Below are 23,727 nucleotides of genomic sequence, written 5' to 3'. Positions count from 1 at the left end.
GACTGACCCAAAGGCCACTGAAGTTAACGGAAAAGTTCTGGAGCCCAGATCCTCAAAGGTATTTATGTGTCTAACTCCCACTGAAATGGATGGTAGTTAGGCCCAGATCCTCAAGGGTGTTTCGGTGCCTGCACCAAAATACCCTTGAGGATCTGGGCCTAACTGACTTCAATGGGCTTTGAATGAGCCTCTGAATGAAAAGATTATGCAGGACACAGCATTTAACTGCTGTCTACCAAATAATTCCAGGAGATCATATTGTTTTTGTTTTTAATTTTTATATATTTTTAAAATAAACCTAGGACACACTGCAAATAACAATGTTAAAGCACTCAAAGCCAGGAAATGCCAAAGTTGAGATCAGCCATACAAACTTAACTCTGCCGCTTTGGGGTGTGCTGTATGATACAATCTAATTACATGGTTACACGCGATTTTTCCTGCTGGACCTCTGCCTCATTCACAGTACAGGCTAGCTGGTGAATCGATTAGGGCTTGTTCAATCACTGGGGCTCAACAGTGTGCAATGGATGAAGAAGGGAGCACGCCCTGGGCAGTCAGGATAACAACTAACTATTGAACAGCTTCCTCGTTCACTGCACACCATCCGACCTGCACTCCCAATGAGCATGGAGTGCTTCACTTTCCAACTTCGACATCCTTTTCATGTTATCATGTATTTATTTTGCCTGGAGACACAAACACATGGTTTGGGTGGATGACACAACAAGTGCCAGAGGAAAGCAGCACTGTCTGCTGATTGGATCAGAGAACTTTGAGGCAGAAGACCAAGCTCCTGCTCCCAGTTCTGCTGCCACTGACCCACCGTGTGACCTCTCAGTGACTCAATTTCCTCACCTGTAAAACAGGGATCATGATCACTTTTGTAAAAAGCTTTGAGATCTTTGGAGAAAGATGATGCATCTGTACTAAACATGACCAGGGAGTGTAATATGTGTTAGTCTAACATAACACTTCCCTTTGGGCAGCCCAGTCAAACAAGACATGCTGGCGGATGTCAGAGGAGGCAAGTTAATATGTTCTTTGGATCATAACTAGAGCTGATTGGGAATATTTAGATGAAACTTTTTTCATTGGAACCAAAACTTTTTGCGGAATCATTATCGGTTTTGCTGGAAATGCCATTGAGAAAGAGTGAGAGACCCCTTCCCCAGAAGAGCCAAGGGCCTGATGGTGAAAGCACTTGTCTGGGATGCTCCAACTCATCTCAGTGTAAGTAAGAGAAAGATCACATACCTTGTGCAATACTGTGCAGTATTTACCTCCACCCTCATCCTGGTGGACACCACAGCCTGATGAAGCGCAGCCAGTCCACGTACAACAGCACTTTCTTCTCTTATCATTTAACGAGAACTAACAGGAAGTGTGATCACATCCTGCACAGAAATCATCTTGCCTACTTCAGGTGTCCTGTGCAAGCTTAGAGTTCTACTGGATTCATCACACGTGGATACAATGGACGTATGCACACCCATTTACCAAAGTGTCCAGAAAGGCCTTCTTTGGCTGGCCAGGAGGCTATGACTTTATCTCTCAGACACAGACGTTGCTATTCATGCTTTGTCACATCAAACTAGATTACTGCAACATGTTCTACCCTCAGCTGACCAAAGAGGACACCTGGAAATTGCATGTGATCCAACACACAGCAACTATCATTTTATGTGGAGCAGACAGACAAGAGTGTATAAGATCGTTGCTTTGTGCTCTGCATTAGCTAACAATCCAATCCTATATCTTGCACATGCAAGTCCTATTGTTTGGACAAAGAAGTGACTGGGCACAAAAACTGTGTGTGCAAGAAACTTGCACGTACAAAGTTGGTGTACACAAATGGAGCCTGGGCTGGGCTGATTGCCCTTTAGAAGTATGGCTCTGTGTGTTTCCCACTGAGCAACCTAGGCAAAGGCAAAAGTGAAATCTTACCAGTCACCATGGCCCAGATCCTCGAAGATATTTAGACACTTAACTCTCATTGAAATCAATGGGAGTTAGGTACCTAAATACCTTTGAGGATCTGGGCTGCTGTGCTTACTTTGCAGTGGTCTGAAGCAGTGATGAAAATTCTTTGATCAGTCAGCAGCAGAATCAAGCTCGGGCAAAGGTTTTTAAAATGAACTGAGCCCTGAAGAGTTAGCACTTTAATGTTCCACTACAGAAACAGAAAAAGGTTAATTAAATGTGTGGAGTCGCTTTAATAATCATGATCCGAGTCAGCAATGGCTTATGACTGGTGATTAGCCCTTTAAAATACTCAGGCATAACTTTTACCCAAGCGATCTAGAAAACGTGGTGGTGCAAGACTGACTCTGAGGAACCATACCGTACATTCAACACTTTTGTCCCAAGGTCGGGGAAGGGAGGTCTCCTCTTAGAGCATAGAATATTTAACGGATTTACTGTGGAATGGTTTCAATTTGCATCCCAAAAACTCACAACGAGGGGTAGAGTGGTAAATTATTCACACAGTTCTGGGCTTCTTCAGAAGCAGCTCTTAAAAGCCTGCATTTTCGCAGGAAAAATATTTTCATCAATTTTTATTGTAAAAAAAATGGCTGCATTGCTGGCTTAAGGACTTGATTCCGTTTCTGATTCAAACCGTGAATCATGAAGTATCTTAAAAATCAAATGCCTTAGGATTCAGAATTTCTGTGTTCAAACAATATTTATTATTATTTCAACGGCCTTATAATGGAAACCTCACTTAGATAAATGACTGTCCAGTTTCAATGTAGCTTTTGTAAATAGGTTTGCTATGAATTCCGGTGGTGGAACGCTGCTTTGTAACTTCCTACGGCAATTCTCAGTGATTCACAGAAGACATCCCTCTGCCTTCTATAGCAATAGTGCACTAGGGGGAACTCTATTCTTCTCATTCGCCAGTGCAGGAGGAGCAGTACGGATATGGAAATCTGTGATGCAAGAGAACTGTCTGACTCAAGTATTGCTCAGTGAGTAGTGGGTAAGGCTATGTATAGTAATTCAGCCAACTGTATTCGTAACCTCTGTGTGTTCACTTTCCACAAACGTTCAAGCTTCACTAGCAGGATCACTTGTGGAAGTGAACATTGCGACTGAATGCTCAAATAGCAGCCGGTAGCTAAGTTTGAACTGTGCATTTGATTTCAAAATGTGCAATTTCTGACCGATCTTCTGACCAAGAATCATTCACCAAAGAAATCTGTGAAGTTTTGAACAATGAATAAATGAAATTGCTTTAGTGCTATACGCAGTGTTATTGTAGCCGTGTCAACCCTCGGATATTAGAGAGACAAGGTGGGAGAGGGAATATATTTTATTGGACCTTCAAACAATCCCCCAACCTCTCCAAGCTCATCATCAGAAGCAAGCTCCCCACAGATGAGGACACACCAAATCAAAGCAGCACCAGATCCTGCCAGAACAACAGATGCAAAACCTGCAGACATATCTCCACTGCTACAATGACCAACACCCCACACCTTTCAAGATCCATGGCTCCTACACATGCCTATCCCAACATGTGGCGTACCTCATTCAGTGCACTAAATGCCCCAATAACAACTATGTGGGTGAAATTGGAGAGTCTCAAATGAATTCACACAGGAAAATGATAAAAGGCAAAAACACTGTCACCCGTGGGTGGAAATTTTTCACAAAGCAATCACTCCATATCTGGTCTCTCAGTCCTCAGCCTCAGAAGAAACCTGCACAACGTCTTCAAAAGACAAGCCTGGGAGCTTAAATTCATAACTTTGCCAAACACTAAAAATCATGACCCGAAAAGAGATACTGGATTTATTACAACAACGTGTAACCCACTAACAACCCTTTTTGTCCTATGAGGTGTTGATGGGGCACTTCACTTTGAATAATCCAGAATATGTGCTAACTTCTTATGCTAAGCAATCTGTTCCACCTTGCATTTAGCTGTGACACTCGGAGTACCTTTCCCAGACCTGAAGAGCAGCTCTGTGTAGCTCGAAAGCTCGTCTCTCAACAACAGAAGTTGGGCCAATAAAAGATATTACCTCACCCACCTTGTGTCTCTAAAACAATTTGAGTAACATACAAAAACCATCAGATACTTTATAAAGAATAAGAACATAAGAATGGCCATACTGGGTCAGACCAAAGGTCCAACCAGCCCAGTAGCCTGTCTACCGCCAGTGGCCAATGCCAGGTGCCCCAGAGGGAGCGAACCTCACAGATAATGATGAAGTGATCTCTCTCCTGCCATCCATCTCCACCCTGTGACAAACAGAGGCTAGGGACACCATTCCTTGCCCATCCTGGCTAGTAGCCATTAATGGACTTAACCTCCATGAATTTATCTAGTTCTCTTTTAAACCCTGTTATAGTCCTAGCCTTCACAACCTCCTCAGACAAGGAGTTCCACAGGTTGACTGTGCGCTGAGTGAAGAAGAACTTCCTTTTATTTGTTTTAAACCAGATGCCCGTTAATTTCATTTGGTGGCCCCTAGTTCTTATAATATGGGAACAAGTAAATAACTTTTCCTTATTCACTTTCTCCACACCACTCATGATTTTATATACCTCTATCATATCCCCTCTTAGTCTCCTCTTTTCCAAGCTGAAAAGTCCTAGCTTCTTTAATCTCTCCTCATATGGGACCCGTTCCAACCCCCTAATCATTTTAGTTGCCCTTTTCTGAACCTTTTCAGGTTCAGAATAATTTGCTCAGCTTTAGTCTCCAGGGTGAAATTTATTCCTATGCAGAGGGTCAGCCCCTAGCCTGTGCACCACTCAGAGGGCCTGACTCTCTGGCAGTATAAAGGAGCTGTAAAGAGGGTGTAATTGTAATTAAAGCAGAATAGTTACACTGGGCCTGATTCTGCAAGGTGCTGAGTGATGAACTCCCATTAACTTCCAGCAGAAGATGATGACCCCCAGCACCTCATGGAGGGAGCTCACTGTCTCACAGGATTGAGTCCTTAACATGTGGATGTTTAAAGACTAATATTCATGGTCTTTACTTCCAATGCCTTCCACAGGATTGGTGAAACCCATCTGATGGAGTATCTTACTCTCCAATATCACAACCTCTTATGACAGCTAAGTTCCACTGGAATAATTACACTGTCAGCTTCAGGAGACTTGTCTACAAAGGGTGTTACTGCTCATTAGTTGATTCCCAGTTCACCCAAGAGCAAGACTGGTGAACAGCAGCTTTCTCTTCAGCGGGCCCACAGCTGTGGGACCTGTTTCCAGGAACGATCACAATGACCACGAATCTCAGAGCCTCCATAACGAACTGCAGAACCCACTTCTCCAAACAACAAACTTCAATACATCAAAGCCATGAAACTCTCCTTGGAGAGGTACAAAGAATGTGGTGTACTCCTTTCAGTGTTAGTGAGGTGCGCAAACACTCGCTGTAGCACAAATTCCTAGACAAACTAGCTTAGATTAGAGTGGAGAGACGGCTGAGGGGGATACCTTACAAATGGCTTTCTGAAGGCTGCTTAAGTAATGATGCATGATGAGGGATTTGATAAACAGTTAAAATGTTTATGGCAGATACACACCACCCCCATATGCATCATTCCTATCACTCAGTAAGACAGACAATCAGTTAAAAAACCCCACCAATGAAGACATCCATAACTGTTTTCACTTTTGAGGGTCTAAAATTAGTCACCCTTGCCATGGATGAAAAGGGAAAAATTATTTAAAAAAGAGAGAGAGAGAGAGAGAGAGAGAGAAGCAGCAGCAGCAGCCCATATGGCAGGGATGGCCACACCACAGCTTGCAAACCGCATGCGGCTCTTTTAGAGGTAAAGTGCAGCTCGCAGAGCCCCCTACATGGCCCTCCCCCCACATTTTCCGCTTACCAGACTTAGTGGGGGAGCTCGGGGCTTCTGCCCTGTGGCAGGGTGGTGGGGCTCCGGGCTTCAGTCCTGCAAGGCGCGCCAGGAATGGCGCTTCAGCCCCAAGCCCTGACAGATGCGCCCCAGCAGGCTGAAGCCTCAAGACCCCCCATCCCCACAGGGCAGAAACCCCTAACCCCACCACCCCGCTACAGGGGAGAAGCCCCAAGCCCCTCCATGCCACCTTGACAACATATCAACTGGTTTTCCAAAGACTTACAACTAGGATGGAAACCCACAAGGCCTCCAGCTCTAGCACTAATTAGCTGTGATACAGTAAGTAGGATGTTAATATTTTAAAAAATGCGTGTGTGAAGGTTGTGCATGTCTGGCAACTCTCTGGCTTCTGAAGATTATCGTATGCAGCTCAGAGGGTTGGTAAGTTTGGCTATTCCGTCTATATGGAGAAAAACAAGAACTTGTGTCCTTTGTAACAGTTTACAGAGAGCTTTTCAGGTTTAAAGTGCACTATGAACATTAATCTTCAGAATACCCTTGGGAGGGAGGTAAATATACTTATTATTTATTATTTTTTGCAGCAAAGAAAGTGTGCGAGGCACCTCACAGACCAAATTGACAGCGTCCCTGCCCTAAAGAGTTTACTTGCTATATTCCCGTTTTACAGACTAGGAAGCTAAGGCCCAGAAAGGTAAAGGACATCATTTCCAAAACTAGCCCTGGATTTTGGGGGCCTGACTTTTTGTGCACACAGCTCAAGACACCTGGGGCCTGACTTTCAGAAGCACAGATCACTCTCAACTCCAGCTGGAGCCAGGGGGAGCTGCAGATGCTCAGGGGGAGCTGCAGCACCTCTGAAAAGCAGGCGCAAGTGGGGTATGCAAAACAATAGACATCCAAAAGTAGAGGCCACTTGAAAATTAGTCTGTAAGTGATTTGCCCAATATCACACAGGGAATCGGTCAGAGCCAGGATTCTAATTTCAGAGCTCCTGGCTTCTAGTCACATGCATAAACCAGAACACCTCACCACCTCCCCCTCACTCCAGAGGTTATGCTGGATTTTATGGGCTATGGCTGGCTGACCTCTCTCTCCAGTGGAACCAAACAGAACAACCCCATATCTGTGATATTAGTCGTTCTTCAAATAGCTAAAAAAACCCCAACAATTTAACCTTTTATTGACCCACTGAGTCCCTAAGTGAAGGTGTCTAAGTCTCATTGACTTTCAGTGGCGTTAGGTCCCTAATCTGCTCAGGTGCTTTTGTACATCCCATGGCGGCTATCTGCATCTTTAGGTGCTTAAATACATTTGTAAATCTGCAAATTTTGCAGCCTGGGATTATGTGCAGCAGCCCCTTTTACTGAATTTACAATAACCAGATCATGTTGCAAACAGACTATATTAGTCCTTGCATTCACACATTTTTTCCCTATCTGCTTTTGGAGTTAATTTTAGTGTCCTCAAAAGCAAGGAGCTGATGGCACTGACAGTCACCAAACCAGATAGCCTCTTCACATAATATTTGTCAGTGCACCTCAGACTTAAACTCCAATGTTCCAGCACTTCTGATTCAGAGCCTCTAGAAGTTGAACAATGACACATTGTGTAGTGGATATTTTAACGTCATTTTGAAACCACCAGCGAGTGGGTTAAGACCACCAAACTCATTTCACTTGGGCTCTACACCATGTTTGAACCTAGATCTCCAGAAGCAGGTAGCTATTGTGTTAAGACCAAGGTCTTATTACCTTCATTCATACTGAACACTGGTGTCTAATGGGAGAGGCCAATAGCTACTCCGTTATATATTGGAATACACCGGTCTTAGCCTAGCAGAGTACTGGGGTACCGCAGTCACTGCTTTCAATAATTGCACAGCATGCAAATTCCTGCACTCCAGCCACGGTCCTCAAAACTCACTTCCTGTGTGACTACAAATATGCCCGTTTCATCCTGCTGATGGTTTATGTTATGTCTCAAATATATTGACTAAAACATTTCAGGATAATAACTTCTTGTGAGTACTTCTTGTTAACTTGGATATAATGAAATCTTGTGCCAATAAACACCAAACCTAGGAATTTATTCAGCCCAGGCTATGGTTACTACCCAAGGAATGAATGGTCATCTAAACGGTGAAGATTAGAAGAGTCAGAACTCATTCTGCATTGTCCAGTCCTCTCTCTGACAGTCTGAGTGGCCCACACAGGTTATACCCACTGAAACAGTGAATTTCAATCCTATATTTTATTTAGGATAACAACATCTCAGCCACTCATTGCACATCTCGCAGTGCTGCCAGCTTGGGATTCAAGCAACAGTATAAATCACAAAGGCAGAAGCTACCCGTGTGCCTCAAATGCATTAAATCCATACTTAGGGCTATATCACACACACAGAGAGTATAGAAGTATATCATTTCTTACCTACAGCAGGGAATGGCACAAACCTCTGGATCAGGAGACGGGTGGCTGGGGTAAACTTGTTTGCTCTCTGAACCAGAACATTAAGGCCCACCTTTAGACAGAGAAATCGAAGAAAGGTAAAAGCATTTAGTTCCAAATAGCGGTGCACGTTCTATGCCCTGAAGTGACTAAGGAGCAGAGACAGAACGAGATGAGAGAGGGAGAGACCTTTGCTTCTAAAACCATTCCAAAGCTAAATCCGTTCAGGTAACCTTATGTGTAGCCCTTCCATTGCTTCCACCCGCCCCACAATTCCAGCCCTCCACAGCCACCCCCAAAGAAAGAATGGGACCCATGCTCAAATAAATTGGTTAGTCTCTAAGGTGCCACAAGTACTCCTTTTCTTTTTGCGAATACAGACTAACACGGCTGTTCCTCTGAAACTCTTCTGGGTTGTTTCTTCACCATTGCCTTTAACGGAGATGGCCCTATATTGCATTTTTTATCCAGTTGATGGTATTTTCTCAGCCAATCTCACTCCTCCAGCAGAGTTTGGATGGGATTATGGGTTAGCCACGTAGAGGATAATGTATAACTGTAACACCAACGGACCCTAGTTGTCGTCGGCTGGTATCAAACCTGGGACTTCTGGAGCTTAATGCATGAGCCTCTCTCTACTGCATGAGCTAAAAGACAAGTCTTTTAGCCAAGGCTGTAGCAGGCTCATCAATGTCTAGCTGGTCTAGGTGCCACGAGAGGGGGACAGAGTGCCACACCAAGCAGGCCTGGGTTCCATAACTATACTTTTTCACCCGTTTCCTCCAGCATTTGAATGAGGCAGGGTGCACTGCATTTTTACTACAATCCTAAAGTAGCTGCACATATGTAACCCAAAGCAACAATGTGGGTCTTTGCCCAGCTGCTAGGGAGGACAAAACCCTACAGTCTAACAGTGTCGGTTATAGAGTAAGGCTGGTAAAAAAAATCCATCAAAACTCCCCCCCCCCCGATAGAAAACTGGGTTCTCATCTAAACACTATTTTATTGCAGAAAGCACCTACTTTCCTCAAAACTTTCTATTTTTCATCTGAAAAGGCCCCAAACCAAAAGGTTTGGCTGTAACCTAAATGGTTTTGACAGTTTCTGACTGAAAGTCTTCACCCAAAAAAGTGCAATGCAAAAAATGTTTAGCCAAAAACGGCTGAAAATTTTTTGGTTCACAGAGCTTTCAATTTTCTTACGAAATAAATAAATACACGCACAATAAATAAAAAAATCAAAATTATCTGTGGTGGGAAAAAAAAACCCAACATTTTCTGGCCAGGTCAGTTACACAGGCACATGCAGTGTCATTGTCTTTCTTTGCAAAGATGCTAAAAAACACGATTCCTGTTTAAATAGTGCGTGAGCACAGTTAGGATTTTCACATCCTCAGCACCCCTCCATACCTAAGCAGGTTTCCACTGGGACACTGAATGACACTTCTCCTCCTATGGGGTATTTCCCTGCCAACTCGTCCCTTTCTGCTTTCACTCCCCACCCCACCCACACTTTGGCATCAGTGGCGTTCAAAAAGAGCCATACTACATATTTTTAAAATAATCAGAAACATGTTTTTTCCCTCCCTCCCCTCCTTCATTCTCAAAAATGGCTGAGCAGCATTAGCTCAAACATTCCAAGTCCTGGAAAATTTAAGCCCCAAAGGTGAAAGCTAAGTTGTGAGCTACTGGAAAAATGGGGGTTTAGAAAGGAAATGCTCAGACAATCCTAACCACGGTTCCTGGCACCGCTACACCTACAATACAGCTACAGTATTTATACATTTGATTCACTGAATCTGCAGAGATATGATATTTTGTTTAGCTAGCGAACGCCTCTGCTTGGAGCTTTGCAGGATTTGAATGCAAAATGCAGGAGCAGCAGCTTTTGAAAAGAGTTGAATTGAGTCACTGCTGTGAAGTTACTGGTAATAAAAACCATTTTACTTTCAGATTCAATTTGGTGCCACAGATTAACTCACTCTTCTGTCTGTAACACCCACCCTGCTGTGAATATGAAATTAAATGTTGATATAGATTTAAATCCAATCTCCCCAAATTCTCGACACAAGGTCTAGATTTAAGAAACTAATGAGCGTTTGTTTTTACAGTTTTGAAATTATTTTACCCAATCTGTGAACTCTTTCCTGCAGGTCACAAAGTGGGACCACCGTAAATTGGGAAAGGAGACTGCCCTGCAACACACGGGTATTTCTGATCTCAGATCATTGCAAATAAAAGGGGGACCAGCAAAGACTTGTTAATGGGTTTTAATTGCGAGGGGCTGGCCAGAGGTATTATGTCCAGTGGGCCAAATGCATCACTACGGTAACTCAATGCTAATGGAGTTATTCTAGGGGTGAGTACAGTTAATTTTTGTTATTTATTTGTATTACCATCCAAGATCAGGCCCCATCTGCAAAGGTATAACAAAGAGACCCTGTACCATATAGTGTACAGTGTTTGCTTAGTAGCTGGAAAATAACATTGCTTTCTCTCCTGGGTCAACATTTGCCTCTGGCAAACTCTATTTTCCCTTCCTATTTTTTTATGGAGGGTCTTTGCCCCACTTGCCTATTGTCAGCATCCATAATGTGGTCAGCTCAGTGTGGAGAGCAGAGTTTGCAGTGCTGCCAGAATGCTGGATTTTACCATGAATGCCACCACATTTGGTGGGGGTTTTTTGACACCCAGGAAAGAATTCTCTGTAGTAACTCAGATCCCACCCCATCTAACATCCCATCACAGGCCACTGGGCATATCTACCGCTAATAGTCGAAGATCAGTTAATTGCCAAAATTAAGCTATCCCATCATATCATCTCCTCCATAAACTTATCGAGCTTAGTCTTGAAGCCAGATATGTCTTTTGCCCCCACTGCTTTGCTTGGAAGGCTGTTCCAGAACTTCACTCCTCTGATGGTTAGAAACCTTTGTCTAATTTCAAGTCTAAACTTCCAGATGGCCAGTTTATATCCATTTGTTCTTGTGTCCACATTGGTACTGAGCTTAAATAATTCTTCTCCCTCCATGGTATTTATCCCTCTGATATATTTATAGACAGCAATCATAGCTCCTCTCAGCCTTCTTTTGGTTAGGCTAAACAAGACAAGCTCTTTGAGTCTCCTTTCATAAGACAGGTTTTCCATTCCTCGGATCATCCTAGTAGCCCTTCTCTGTGCCTCTTCCATGTTTAAAAAGGATGAATTCAAACTGGGAGACCAGAACTGCACACAATATTCCAGATGAGGTCTCACCACTGCCTTGTATAACGGTACTAACACCTCCTTATCTCTACTGGAAATACCTCACCTGATGCATCCCAACACCGCATTAGCTTTTTTCACAGCCATATCACATTGGCGGCTCATAGTCATCTTGTGATCAACCAATACCCCAAGGTCCTTCTTCTCCTCTGTTACTTCCAAGTGATGCGTCCCCAGTTTATAACAGAAATTCTTGTTATTAATCCCTAAATGCATGACCTTGCACTTTTCACTATTAAATTTCATCCTATTACTTTACTCCAGTTTACAAGGTCATCCAGATCTTCCTGTATGATATCCCGGTCCTTCTCGGTATTGGCAATACCTCCCAGCTTTGTGTCATCCGCAAACTTTATTAGCACATTCCTGCTTTTTGTGCCAAGGTCAGTAATAAAAAGATTAAATAAGATTGGTCCCAAAACTGATCCCTGAGGAACTCCATTGGTAACCTCTTCCAGCCTGACAATTCATCTTTCAATGTGACCCGCTGTAGTCTCCCCTTTAACCAGTTCCTTATCCACCTTTCAATTTTCCTATTGATCCCCATCTTTTCAAATTTAGCTAATAATTCTCCATGTGGAACCGTATCAAATGCCTTACTGAAATTGAGGTAAATTAGATCCACTGCGTTCCCTTTGTCTAAAAAATCTGTTACCTTCTCAAAGAAGGAGATCAGGTTGGTTTGACATGATCTACCTTTTGTAAAGCCATGTTGTATTTTGTACCAATTACCATTGACCTCAATGTCCTTAACTACTTTCTCCTTCAAATTTTTTTCCAAGACCTTGCATACTACAGATGTCAAACTAACAGGCCTGTAGTTACCCGGATCACTTTTTTTTACCTTTCTTAAAAATAGGAACTATGTTAGCAATTCTCCAGTCATATGGTACAACCCCTGAGTTTACAGATTCATTAAAAATTCTTGCTAATGGGCTTGCAATTTCATGTGCCAGTTCCTTTAATATTCTTGGAGGAAGATTACCCGGGCCCCCCGATTTAGTCCCATTAAGCTGTTCGAGTTTGATCTCTACCTTGGATGTGGTAATATCTACCTCCATATCCTCATTCCCATTTGTCATGCTACCATTATCCCTAAGATCCTCATTAGCCTCATTAAAGACTGAGGCAAAGTATTTGTTTAGATATTGGGCCATGCCTAGATTATCCTTAATCTCCACTCCATCCTCAGTGTTTAGCGGTCCCACTTCTTCTTTCTTTGTTTTCTTCTTATTTATATGGCTATAGAACCTTTTACTATTGGTTTTAATTCCCTTTGCAAGATCCAACTCTACATGGCTTTTGGCCTTTCTCACTTTATCCCTGCATGTTCTGACCTCAATAAGGTAGCTTTCCTTGCTGATCCCTCCCATCTTCCACTCCCTGAATGCTTTCTGCTTTTTCTTAATCACCTCTCTGAGATGCTTGCTCATCCAGCTTGGTCTACAGCTCCTGCCTATGAATTTTTTCCCCTTTCTTGGGATGCAGGCTTCTGCAGCTTTGACTTGAAGTAATCCCAGGCCTCCTCTGCCTTTAGATCCATAAATTCTTCAGTCCAATCCACTTCCCTAACTAATTTCCTTAATTTTTGAAAGTTAGCCCTTTTGAAATCAAAAACCCTAGTCACAGATCTATTTTTGTTTATCCGTCCATTTAGTTTGAACTGAATTAGCTCATGATTGGTTGAACCAAGGTTGTCCCCTACAACCATTTCTTCTATGAGGTCCTCACTGCTCACCAAAACCAAATCTAAAATGGCATCCCCTCTTGTCGGTTCAGCAACTACTTGGTGAAGGAATCCATCAGCTATTGCATCTAGGAACATCTGAGCCCTATTATTATTACTAGCACTCGTTCTCCAGTCTATCTCTGGGAAGTTAGTCTCCCATGATCACACAATTCCAATTAGTATTTACTTCTTTAAAAACATTAAAGAGGTTTCTAGCCACATCCAGATTGGATCCCGGCCGTCTATAGCGCACCCCAAGCACTATCCCAGGGGAGGCTCTAGTAGCTTTCTTCCCCAATGTGATTTTTGCCCAGACAGACTCTGTCTTATCCGTTCCATCACTTATTTCTTTACATTCTACCTCATCACTGATATACAATGCTACTCCACCACCTTTGCCTTTATTTCTGTCTTTCCTAAACAGCACATACCCTTCAATACCTGTAGTCCAGTCATGACTACTATGCCACCATGTTTCTGTTATCCCTAGAATATCTGGTTTCACCTCCTGCACCAGTAGCTCTAGTTCCTCCATTTTGTTACCTAGGCTCCTCGCATTAGTGTAGAAACATCTTAATTTTTACTGTTTGGCTTCACTTACATTCTTTACCCGATTGGGCACAGACATTCTACCACCAATATTACCTATTAGATTGGTAGACTGCCCTTCCGCCGTATGTCCATTCTCCTACCCACGGCTGTATTCTTTCTTACTTCTTTTTCTTCCCTCTCAAAGAGAAAATCCAGCATGGAGACTACCTGGACATCTCCCCCGAATTCCTAGTTTAAAGCTCTCTTGATCAGTTGTGCCATCCGCCATCGTAAAAGTCTATTTCCCTCCTTACTCAGGTGAAGTCCATCCCCAGAGAACAGTCACAGAATCATAGAATCATAGAATATCAGAGTTGGAAGGGACCTCAGGAGGTCATCTAGTCCAGCCGCCTGCTCAAAGCAGGACCGATCCCCGACTAAATCATCCCAGCCAGGGCTTTGTCAAGCCTGACCTTAAAAACTTCTAGGGAAGGAGATTCCACCACCTCTCTAGGTAACGCATTCCAGTGTTTCACCACCCTCCTAGTGAAAAAGTTTTTCCTAACATCCAATCTAAATCTCCCCCACTGCAACTTGAGACCATTACTCCTTGTTCTGTCATCTGCTACCACTGAGAACAGTCTAGAGCCATCCTCTTTGGAACTCTCTTTCAGATAGTTGAAAGCAGCTATCAAATCCCCCCTCATTCTTCTCTTCTGCAGACTAAACATCCCCAGTTCCCTCAGCCTCTCCTCATAAGTCATGTGTTTCAGTCCCCTAATCATTTTTGTTGCCCTCCGCTGTGCTCTTTCCAATTTTTCCACATCCTTCTTGTAGTGTGGGGCCCAAAACTGGACACAGTACTCCAGATGAGGCCTCACCAGTGTCGAATAGAGGGGAACGATCACGTCCCTCGATCTGCTGGCAATGCCCCTACTTATACATCCCAAAATGCCATTGGCCTTCTTGGCAACAAGGGCACACTGTTGACTCATATCCAACTTCTCGTCCACTGTAACCCCTAGGTCCTTTTCTGCAGAACTGCTGCCTAGCCCTTCGGTCCCTAGTCTGTACCGGTGCACTGGATTCTTCCGTCCTAAGTGCAGGACTCTGCACTTGTCCTTGTTGAACCTCATCAGATTTCTTTTGGCCCAATCCTCCAATTTGTCTAGGTCCCTCTGTATCCTATCCCTACCCTCCAGCGTATCTACCACTCCTCCCAGCTTAGTATCATCTGCAAACTTGCTGAGGGTGCAATCTACACCATCCTCCAGATCATTTATGAAGATATTGAACAAAACCGGCCCCAGGACTGACCCTTGGGGCACTCCACTTGATACCGGCTGCCAACTAGACATGGAGCCATTGATCACTACCCGTTGAGCCCGAGAATCTAGCCAGCTTTCTATCCACCTTATAGTCCATTCATCCAGCCCATACTTCTTTAACTTGCTGGCAAGAATAATGTGGGAGACCATGTCAAAAGCTTTGCTAAAGTCAAGGAACAACATGTCCACTGCTTTCCCTTCATCCACAGAGCCAGTCATCTCGTCATAGAAGGCAATTAGATTAGTCAGGCATGACTTGCCCTTGGTGAATCCATGCTGACTGTTCCTGATCACAGTCCTCTGTCCATGAATGCTTCCCAGTGGCCATACATCCCAAACCCTCCTTATAGCACCACTGCCTGAGCCATCTGTTGATAGTCATAATCTTGTCACACCTTTGTTGCCCTTCTCTAGGAACAGGCAGAATCCCACTGAAGATCACCTGAGCCTCTATTTCCTTAAGCATCTTCCCCAGCCTGGCATTGTCTCCCTTGATACGTTCCAGCGAGAATCTGACCGTATCATTTGTTCCCACATGCAGGATAGTCAATGGATTCTTTCCCGCTCCCGTTAGGATCCTCTTCAGCCTCAGGTCCACATCCCGTATCTTAGCATCTGGCAGACAGCACACCCTTCTGTTCTCTGGATCAGCTCTTGTTACAGGCCTGTCTAGTCTTCTCAGTAATGAGTCCCCAATCACGTAGACCTGCCTTTTCCTGATGATGGTGCGATTCTCCAGTCTATCCCTGTTCCATCTGGCCGCAAGTCCTCTCGATTCCTATTGTCCCTTGCAATCCTCTGCAACCCATCCCGTATCCTCCTGGGGCTCATATTCGGTGCTGTTATCTTCATTGGCTCTTGCCCTCTTCCTATAGGACAATCTGCTCTTCTCTTCTTCCTTGCCCTCTCACCTTCAGTGGCCACCTGCTGAGCCCCTTCTTCATTTTCCAGCTCCGCAAACCCGTTCCTGAGCTCTATTTCTCCTTCACTGCCCCGTCTTTTCCTCTGCCGGGTTCTCTTAGTCACATGCTTCCACTGTCCACTTTCCTCACCCAGCAGTATCTCCTGCTCCCATCTGCAAGTCTGAGCTTTTCCCTTCAGCCTCCTCACGTCTTTGCTCTACCATCTGCTAGAACCCCCTTCTAAACTCAACCAGAGTCTCCACTTGCATGTCCAATCCTCGGATCTTCTCTTCCATCAGCCCTATCAGGTGGCACTTCATGCAGACGAAACTCTTCTCACGTACCTCCTCCAGGATCCTGTACATGCCGCAGCTTCTACATCCAGTCATCTTCAATGCGTCTTCCACTGCTTGGGTCACTACCGCTGCTGCCTCTGGTCTGTCATCGCCTTCCCGCCTAAGTCCCCTTAGTCTGGGAAACACAAACCAAACCAAAACACCACCCCCCACAGCAAAACAAACCCCCCAGCGAGCACCACAACCCTGCCAGACCACCACACTCTCCCTTCACTAGCCTGTCTGTTCCTCTGCCTGGCTCTCTTAGTCTTCCCCCCAAACTCCGCTTGCAAACTGCCCCCACTCCAACTCCTCTGTTTACAGCTCTGTTTGCTGGCTCCTGTGCCGCTGCAGCTGTCTGGGCCGCGGCCTGACTGGCTGGCTCCCTTTATAGGACCCCGAGTCAGAGAAGCCCTGCCCCCTAATCAGGGCTCAGCTTCTCTCCCAGCACACTGCCCCTACCAGCCTCTCTGAATAAAGAAAGAGGTGCTTGGAGGGAAAAGGCAGCAGGCGGAGATCCTGGAGTTTCCCACAAGGTGGTGAGCCTTTGGGTGGCATGGAGGACACTGAGATACCTATCCACAGTGCACCATGCTTGTAGTGATACAGCACATACCGGGTGGACACAAGCAGTGGGGTGTGTGCTGGCACACGAGGCATGGTATGAACACACTCCACCATAGTGTTTTATTGGCTGAACTGCATCAACAAATCTTAAACCAGTACCACTCCTGTTTGTAGACACGTCCTTGGATAAGTCTGGCTGTCCATCTGACAGATACGCTACAGCTCCAGCAGACGTTATGGGTTGGATGAAGAAACTACTGGGTGAGGTTCTCCGGCCTATGTTATGCAGATGGCCAGAGTACATGATCACCACCAGACTGTGGTAGATTCTCCATCACTGACTATTTTAAAATCAAGATTGGATTTTTTTTTTTAAAAGATCTGCTTGAGGAACGATTGTGGGGAAGTTCTGTGGCCTGTGTTGTATAGGAGGTCGGACTAGCTGAACTCACAGTGGTCCTGTGATGGGGTGTCTACCCTACACAAGGCCTGAGAAGGAAAAAAAACCCAACTAACCCTGTGACAGGCTGCATCTGGAGGAGAGTCAGGACGGATACTGTCTAAGGAGCAATGAAGCCTAGCTGCTGGAGGAGCTGGGCTAGGCAGAAAAAGAGGAAGTTGGTGGTATGAAGGGGCAGCAGGAAGGCACCCTGCAGCAAGCCCTAGAGAGGATGGGAGTTGGTAATAGACAAGGAGGAGTTCTAGGAGGAGTGAGGCCTGAGATTCTGCCTGGGAATGTTGTTGTTCCTTTGAGTTTGAAGATGACCACGACATCACTGATTGATTTGGTTTCTCTGAATATGTGAATGGCTGATCAGGCAAATTTTAGCTTTGAACTGTCTCTGGCACATTGAACAAGAGATGCCGCTATGGGTTAGCTGATTAAGAGCGGACAGGCTGCGGACAGGTGAGATTTACACTGCTGGTGTTTCTGCTCTCTCTCAGTAGTTCTCCTCTGCTCATAGACTATAGCTCCAGTATGCATGAGACTTCGCCAGGTAGGAGGATCTTGAGCGAGATCTTCCGACTCTAGCAAGAACCCGGGAGAGGCTGAAGTAGCCAGAGGGAACAGAGAAGCTTCTGGTAGTGACCCTGGGGTGGGCCAGAATATGGTGAAGAAAGATAAGAAGGAGTTCGGGGAAGATAGCGACAGGATCTGGGAGCAAACAGACCGTGGTTGCCAAACACAGGGTGCCTGGGCTGGAACATGGAGCAGTGGGCAGGCCTGGGTTCCCCTAACAGCCCCTGGGAAAGTGGCACGGGCTGGGCAGCAGAGCGGAAGAGCGCCTGAGACAGTTTGTATGGAGAGACTTTGTTACTGCGGAAGGGGAGGACTACAGTGACCTGGCTGGAGGCCCAAGTCATGAAGAGGGAGAAACCTGACTCCAGAGAGAGAGAGCGAGCAACTGAAAAAGGGGGCGTGAGACTGGTCAAGAGCTAATCCCCAGACAAGCCCCAGGGAGGCCTCTCAGCGGTGAGTAGTGAACCCCAGGACAACCCCGCTCTGGCCTTGGAATTCATGCATCTGTGAATAATGGTCCTTTCTGGTCTTAAAATCTATGACCAGTTAGGGAAGGAGAGAAGCAAAGAAATAGGAGCAGGAGCCTTTGGGAGTTTGCTCAGGGCAGGGATCCAGGACTCAGAGCTGCATACTAACGTACAATAGAAGTCAAACAGGCAAAGCAAGTTATCACCTGCTCTTAGAATCAGGAGCAGGAGGAAAAACCTCTGAGTGACAGAATCCAGGTTCCTGCTAATCTCTAAAGAGGCATGGGGCCACTCTCCCTCCCGTCCCTCGCCCTATTTTGAACTGACCTCCTCCTAGTTCTAAATGTTTCTTTACCGCACTAAGTGGTAGAAAGTCCTGAGGACAGTGGGTGGCCGCCTGCTCCCTCTCACAAACTGATTATGGGCTATAACACCAAATTCACAGGCTGTCAATGCAGCCACGCCACACTACTCACAAACAATTATCGGGAAGAGGGAGCTGGGATTAGAAAACGCCACAGGGGCACCTTTGCCTAGACAGGAGAGTGAAAAATTGTGTGTGTCTGAGAGTTGGTGTATGATGGGGGATTGCGGTGGGGAAGGAGGCAGGGAAGACGACTACCTTGCAGGAGATAACAGGGGATATGGTGAGTAAAGGTGGCTACTTGATCACTCTGTGCTTTAGCATTTAAGCAGAGTGCACAAAAGGCAGTTCCTGCCCTGTTATGCTTACACTCCCAACGAGCCAAACACAGAGTAGACAGGAGGTACTTGGAAGCCCAGAGAAGGAAATCACTAGTATGGTGATGTCTTTAGATTTGTCATTGTGGTATATTATTGACTCTCTTCTTGTGGCCAACATGGAGGCAGAAAGTCTTTAGGAGGGAGTAAATGAAGAGAGGGAGGTGATCAGGAAGGCGTTCCATTCACAGGACAGAAGCTTGGGAAAAAAACAGACACACATTTGCGGGACAAATGGATGAACATGGCAACAAGGCCCCAGCATTGATGAAGCGGAGTGTGTGTGTGTTGTACTAGGGGTATGTCTACACCACATCTGAGGTCATGGTTCAGGCTCTCCGGCTATTTTAGGGAGCTAGCATGAGCCCCACTAGCACAAGTCTGTGTACCCAGGCTGGGAGGCTGACTCCCAATGCAGTATAGATGTACCCTTAGTGACTAGATCAGAGATGTAGACTGTAGTGGGGTTACGTAAGGCCTTGAAGACAAAGAACAGACACTTGACCTTGTGGCAGTGCATAAGAGGGAGTCACAGGCCTTCCTACTGAATGATCAATTCATTTCTATTCAAGTGACATTTGTGAAAACCAACTGTTCCTCCCTCTCTGTTCTTATTGCACAGACAGGCTCTAGCATCGAATGTGCATGGACAAACAGCAGGCATCCTGCTAATACCAGTCTGAATCAAAGTTCTGATGAGTACTAGCAGAGTACCAAGTAAAGAAATGAATATTGCTTTCCACTAGCTATAGTGCTGGGACACCATTTCTAGAAATATTCTCTCTAGACTGAGATACTAAGACTACAGAGATACCCATTCACTGAACAGCATACCTCGAAGTACGTCCAAGGAAACCCAGGGTAATGGTGCTAGTAATTCTGTAGATACTGCTCCTACTCCTGCCGTTGACTTGCTGAGTTAATAGCAGGAGGGTTATCTTTCAGATGAGGCATCACATTAAAGTCCTGATATTTTGTATTCACATTTGCTAAACTACTCATGGCATCTTTAAACCTAATTTCCTGGCCAAGTTTTAATTAATCTAATTACATTCTGTGGCCCTACATTCTCCCTCAAGTTTCAATTAAATATTCTGTTCTCCACTCCCTGTACTACACTGGTGTGCCATGCTGCTGCGTGCTGTTCAATGATTGGCACATTCCACCTTGCAAGCGGCTGCTCTTCCTGATATGGTTTTTATAGACCCATATTTTCAACTTTAAGACGGGGGAGCTGTGAATGCTCAGTACCTCTGAAATTCACACACTCATCTTATTATTAACTATTTGTATTACCAGAGTGCCTAAGAGCACTTGTGATGGGCCAGGACCCAGCTGAGAAGTCTAAATGTAGTGGATATTTTTGAAAATTTTGGTCTAAATTTCTCAAGTACTTGGTATCCTACAAGTCAAGAGATGCTATATTACTACCATTCAGGGTCTGAGCCTTGGGAATGCGTGCACAGTTTGGAAAGACCAGGGCAGTAAAATACCATCTCTGCTGACAGACATCACCTACTACACAGTGCTCCCGACCTACAGGCTGCAGGTCACGTCATGCAAGGCTCCTCAAAGATCTCACATTACGAAATCACAGTAGTGACCGCATAATGTTGTAACCTGATGTCCACCATAAGCCTGATATTTTTTGAAACTCCTTCAGCTTCCAATTTCTTTTGGGGGAGAAAAACAAAATCCTTCTATCAGAATTCTGCACTGTGTAGTCTCTAGCCTAGAGGAAAACTTTATGGGAGAGTTTTAGGTTAGTCGAGCAGGGCGTTTTTGAGGTAAGGGAGTTTTTGGTTTTGAAAAGGTCTAACATTTTTCTGCACTGTCAGATCTCAAAAAATAGCACAGTCAACAAACTTCTCTTTATTGTATTCCATTAGTGCTGGTGGAGAACTAGGGCCTATTCCAATGCCCAGTGAAGTCAATGGAAAGATTCCCATTTGACTTCAGTGGGTTTTGGATTGGCTCCTTATTGCACAGAACTATTTTTGATGATGCTAGATACAAAAGTTGGGAGTTGCACGGAAATTATAGCCTCAGAGCTCCAGTTCCCAGCACAATCTACAAACTTCTTCACTCCATTTACCATCTCTGTAGAAACACAGAGAAAAAAATCTTAAACCAAATAAGCTCTGATTCAAGCAGCTTAGCACCTCTACAGAAGCCTCAGTGGAATCTGTAAGATCTGGAAGCCAAACAGTTCTGGCTCAAGGAGTTAAGAAACTTGGTGGATTTCTTTGGGTGTAGCAAGTTACATAAGTTAAATAGCTCTGGTTGTATCTCAGACAGAAGCTACTGCAAGACTGTACAAAACAATTTCCATAGTATTCTTTTCTGTTTCTTTTTAAAGGTGCAAGTTAAATCTTTCTGGAAGTAGCATCACTAAGAACTAGTCTACATGAGAAATTTGCACTGGTATAACTTTAAACAAGTGTTTAAAACACAGTGGAATTAGGGCACTAACCTACAACTTGGGGAACCTGGGTTCAAGCCCTGCTCTGCCACAGACTTCCTGTATGATTTTGGTCAAATCACTTGGCCTCTCCAAACCTCAGTTTCCCCTCTGTACAATGGGGATGACAACACTGACCTGCCTCTTAGGGGTGTTGCGAGGCTAAATCCATTATGGGAGTGCTCAGATATTTCAGGCGATCTCAATACCCAGGACAGATAGAGTTAAACTGGTGCAAAAGGGTTTGTGGACACACTAAATTTCAGTTTAAGAGTGGTTTATTTCAGTACAGTTAAGCCTGTTCCAAGTTGACTTAAACTAAATTGAAATAAGTCTCACATACTGAAATAAGTATCCACAAGCCTCTTGCACTGGTTTAACTAGATCCGTTTAAATTCACAACTTAAATTATACTGGTACAACCTTCTCAGGTAAACAAGCTCACATTTAACTTCAATGGGATTGCTTATGTGCTGAAAGTTTAGGCACATGCTTAGGTACCCGGTTGGATCAGGACCTAATCCCCAACTCAAAAATCCATTACAGATAATGAAATCCATCTTAAGCAATGTAGCTGCCCTGAGCCTCACAAAAATATGCTACCGGTGAGAGCTGGTCCTTTAATTGATTATGTACAAACCCTTGGATGCTTTAAAGTGATTGTTTAAAATAGTGGGGTGCCTATTAGAGATACAGTCCTTAGTGCAGTCCTTACCACATATAAAAGAGCATGAGAGTTATGCCAAGCATTGGGTCTGAGCATCCCTAAAACTGTAGCTCACCTTTGCACATGTGCTAAATAAAGAGTAATTGGTTTCATTACATTGTTTCCAAGGGAAAATGTATTACATCTGATGTCTCAGCCAAATAGACAAGGTAATTAAGAGACTATGTTTCTCTTCTGTATTATATCCAGACTGTTTTTACATCAAATTCTCCATTATTTTCCTCACCTCTCTTTAGTTTCACTGCTCCCTAGAACACCAGGGTGCTCATCAGCAGCAAAATCAAGTTGGCCAGCCTCCACCGTGTATATTAAAAGTCAGCATTTGGGGGGAAGGAGGGAAAAGTAGCAATTATACCACCATAAAATTACAGTGTTGTTAAAAGACAAATGTTTCCATGTGAACAATGACTGGCACATTAAAATGTTTATGTAACATGATGCCCCTTGGTGGGTCATCGGCAGCAGGGACTGAACCTAGGTCCTCTGGATCTAAAAGCATAAGCCTCTACTGCATGAGCTAAAAGACTCAGATGTCAAAGCTGTCGCTAGGGAACAAGATGACTGCCTTCTTACGCACCTATCTCCAGCATGAAGGAAAAAGAACTGCATAATCATGGGGGACTTCAGTTTGAGAGTGACATATGCTGGAGGTCTCGTGCTGCCAGGACTAAAACATTCTTGGAATTTCTAAACCTTATAGATGTCAATTTCCTAACACATTCCAAAAGTATTGCCACCAACCAGGTGGAATTCTTTATTAGACCTTGTCCTAATGGATAAAGAGGAAATGATCACAGAACTAAAAATTAATGGGCTCTTAGGTACAAGAGATCATGACTTGATCACACTTATAATGTGCAAGCAAAATAAAGTCCGGATCAGTAATATATATAAATACTTGGTGCTTTAATAGGGCCAATTTCACAAAGCTGAAAACAATTATAAGCTAAATAAGGTGGGAGGAAGAATTTAATCAGAAAATATGAATGATAATTGGGAATCATTTCAGAACACCTTAGTAGATGACTAAAATGCCACAATCCCACAACTGAGGGAGAAACCATGCTGGTTAAAAAAATAACCTGCTTTACAGGGGAAGTGAAGGCAGCTATAAAAAAATAATATATAACAAATGGAAGAAGGGAAAATTAATAGTAATGAATATAAATCATAACTTAGGAATTGTGGAAATTTGATAAGGGAAGCAAAGGAACACAAGGAGAAATCTATGATCAGCAGCATTAAGAAGAAAGAGTTTTTAAAATATATAAGGAACAGAAAACAATCCTGACAATGGTATTGGTCAATTACTAAATGGAAAAGGTAGACTTATCAATCGTAATGCACAAAAGGCAGAA

At 44.2% G+C, this 23,727-nt stretch overlaps 1 protein-coding gene across 6 annotated transcripts in view; it reads right to left on the bottom strand.

Moving 5' to 3' along the window:
* Positions 1 to 23,727, bottom strand: part of SFXN5 (sideroflexin 5) — a 175,960-nt gene that overhangs the window by 69,850 nt on the left and 82,383 nt on the right. For all 6 annotated transcript variants that reach the window (XR_012668249.1, XR_007356156.2, XR_012668250.1 and 3 more), the window contains one exon: positions 8,279 to 8,369. Coding sequence is in view for 2 of the 6 variants with exons in the window: in XM_048846425.2 (XP_048702382.1) it covers positions 8,279 to 8,369 (91 nt within the window). In the remaining 4 variants the exon portion in view is untranslated. The remainder of the gene's footprint in view (positions 1 to 8,278; positions 8,370 to 23,727) is intronic.

The sequence above is a fragment of the Caretta caretta genome, chromosome 4 (assembly GCF_965140235.1).
Source record: "Caretta caretta isolate rCarCar2 chromosome 4, rCarCar1.hap1, whole genome shotgun sequence".
Taxonomy (NCBI): domain Eukaryota; kingdom Metazoa; phylum Chordata; order Testudines; family Cheloniidae; genus Caretta; species Caretta caretta.
The sequence above is the reverse complement of the archived record's forward strand: the minus strand, read 5'-3'. Positions and strand labels throughout refer to the sequence as shown.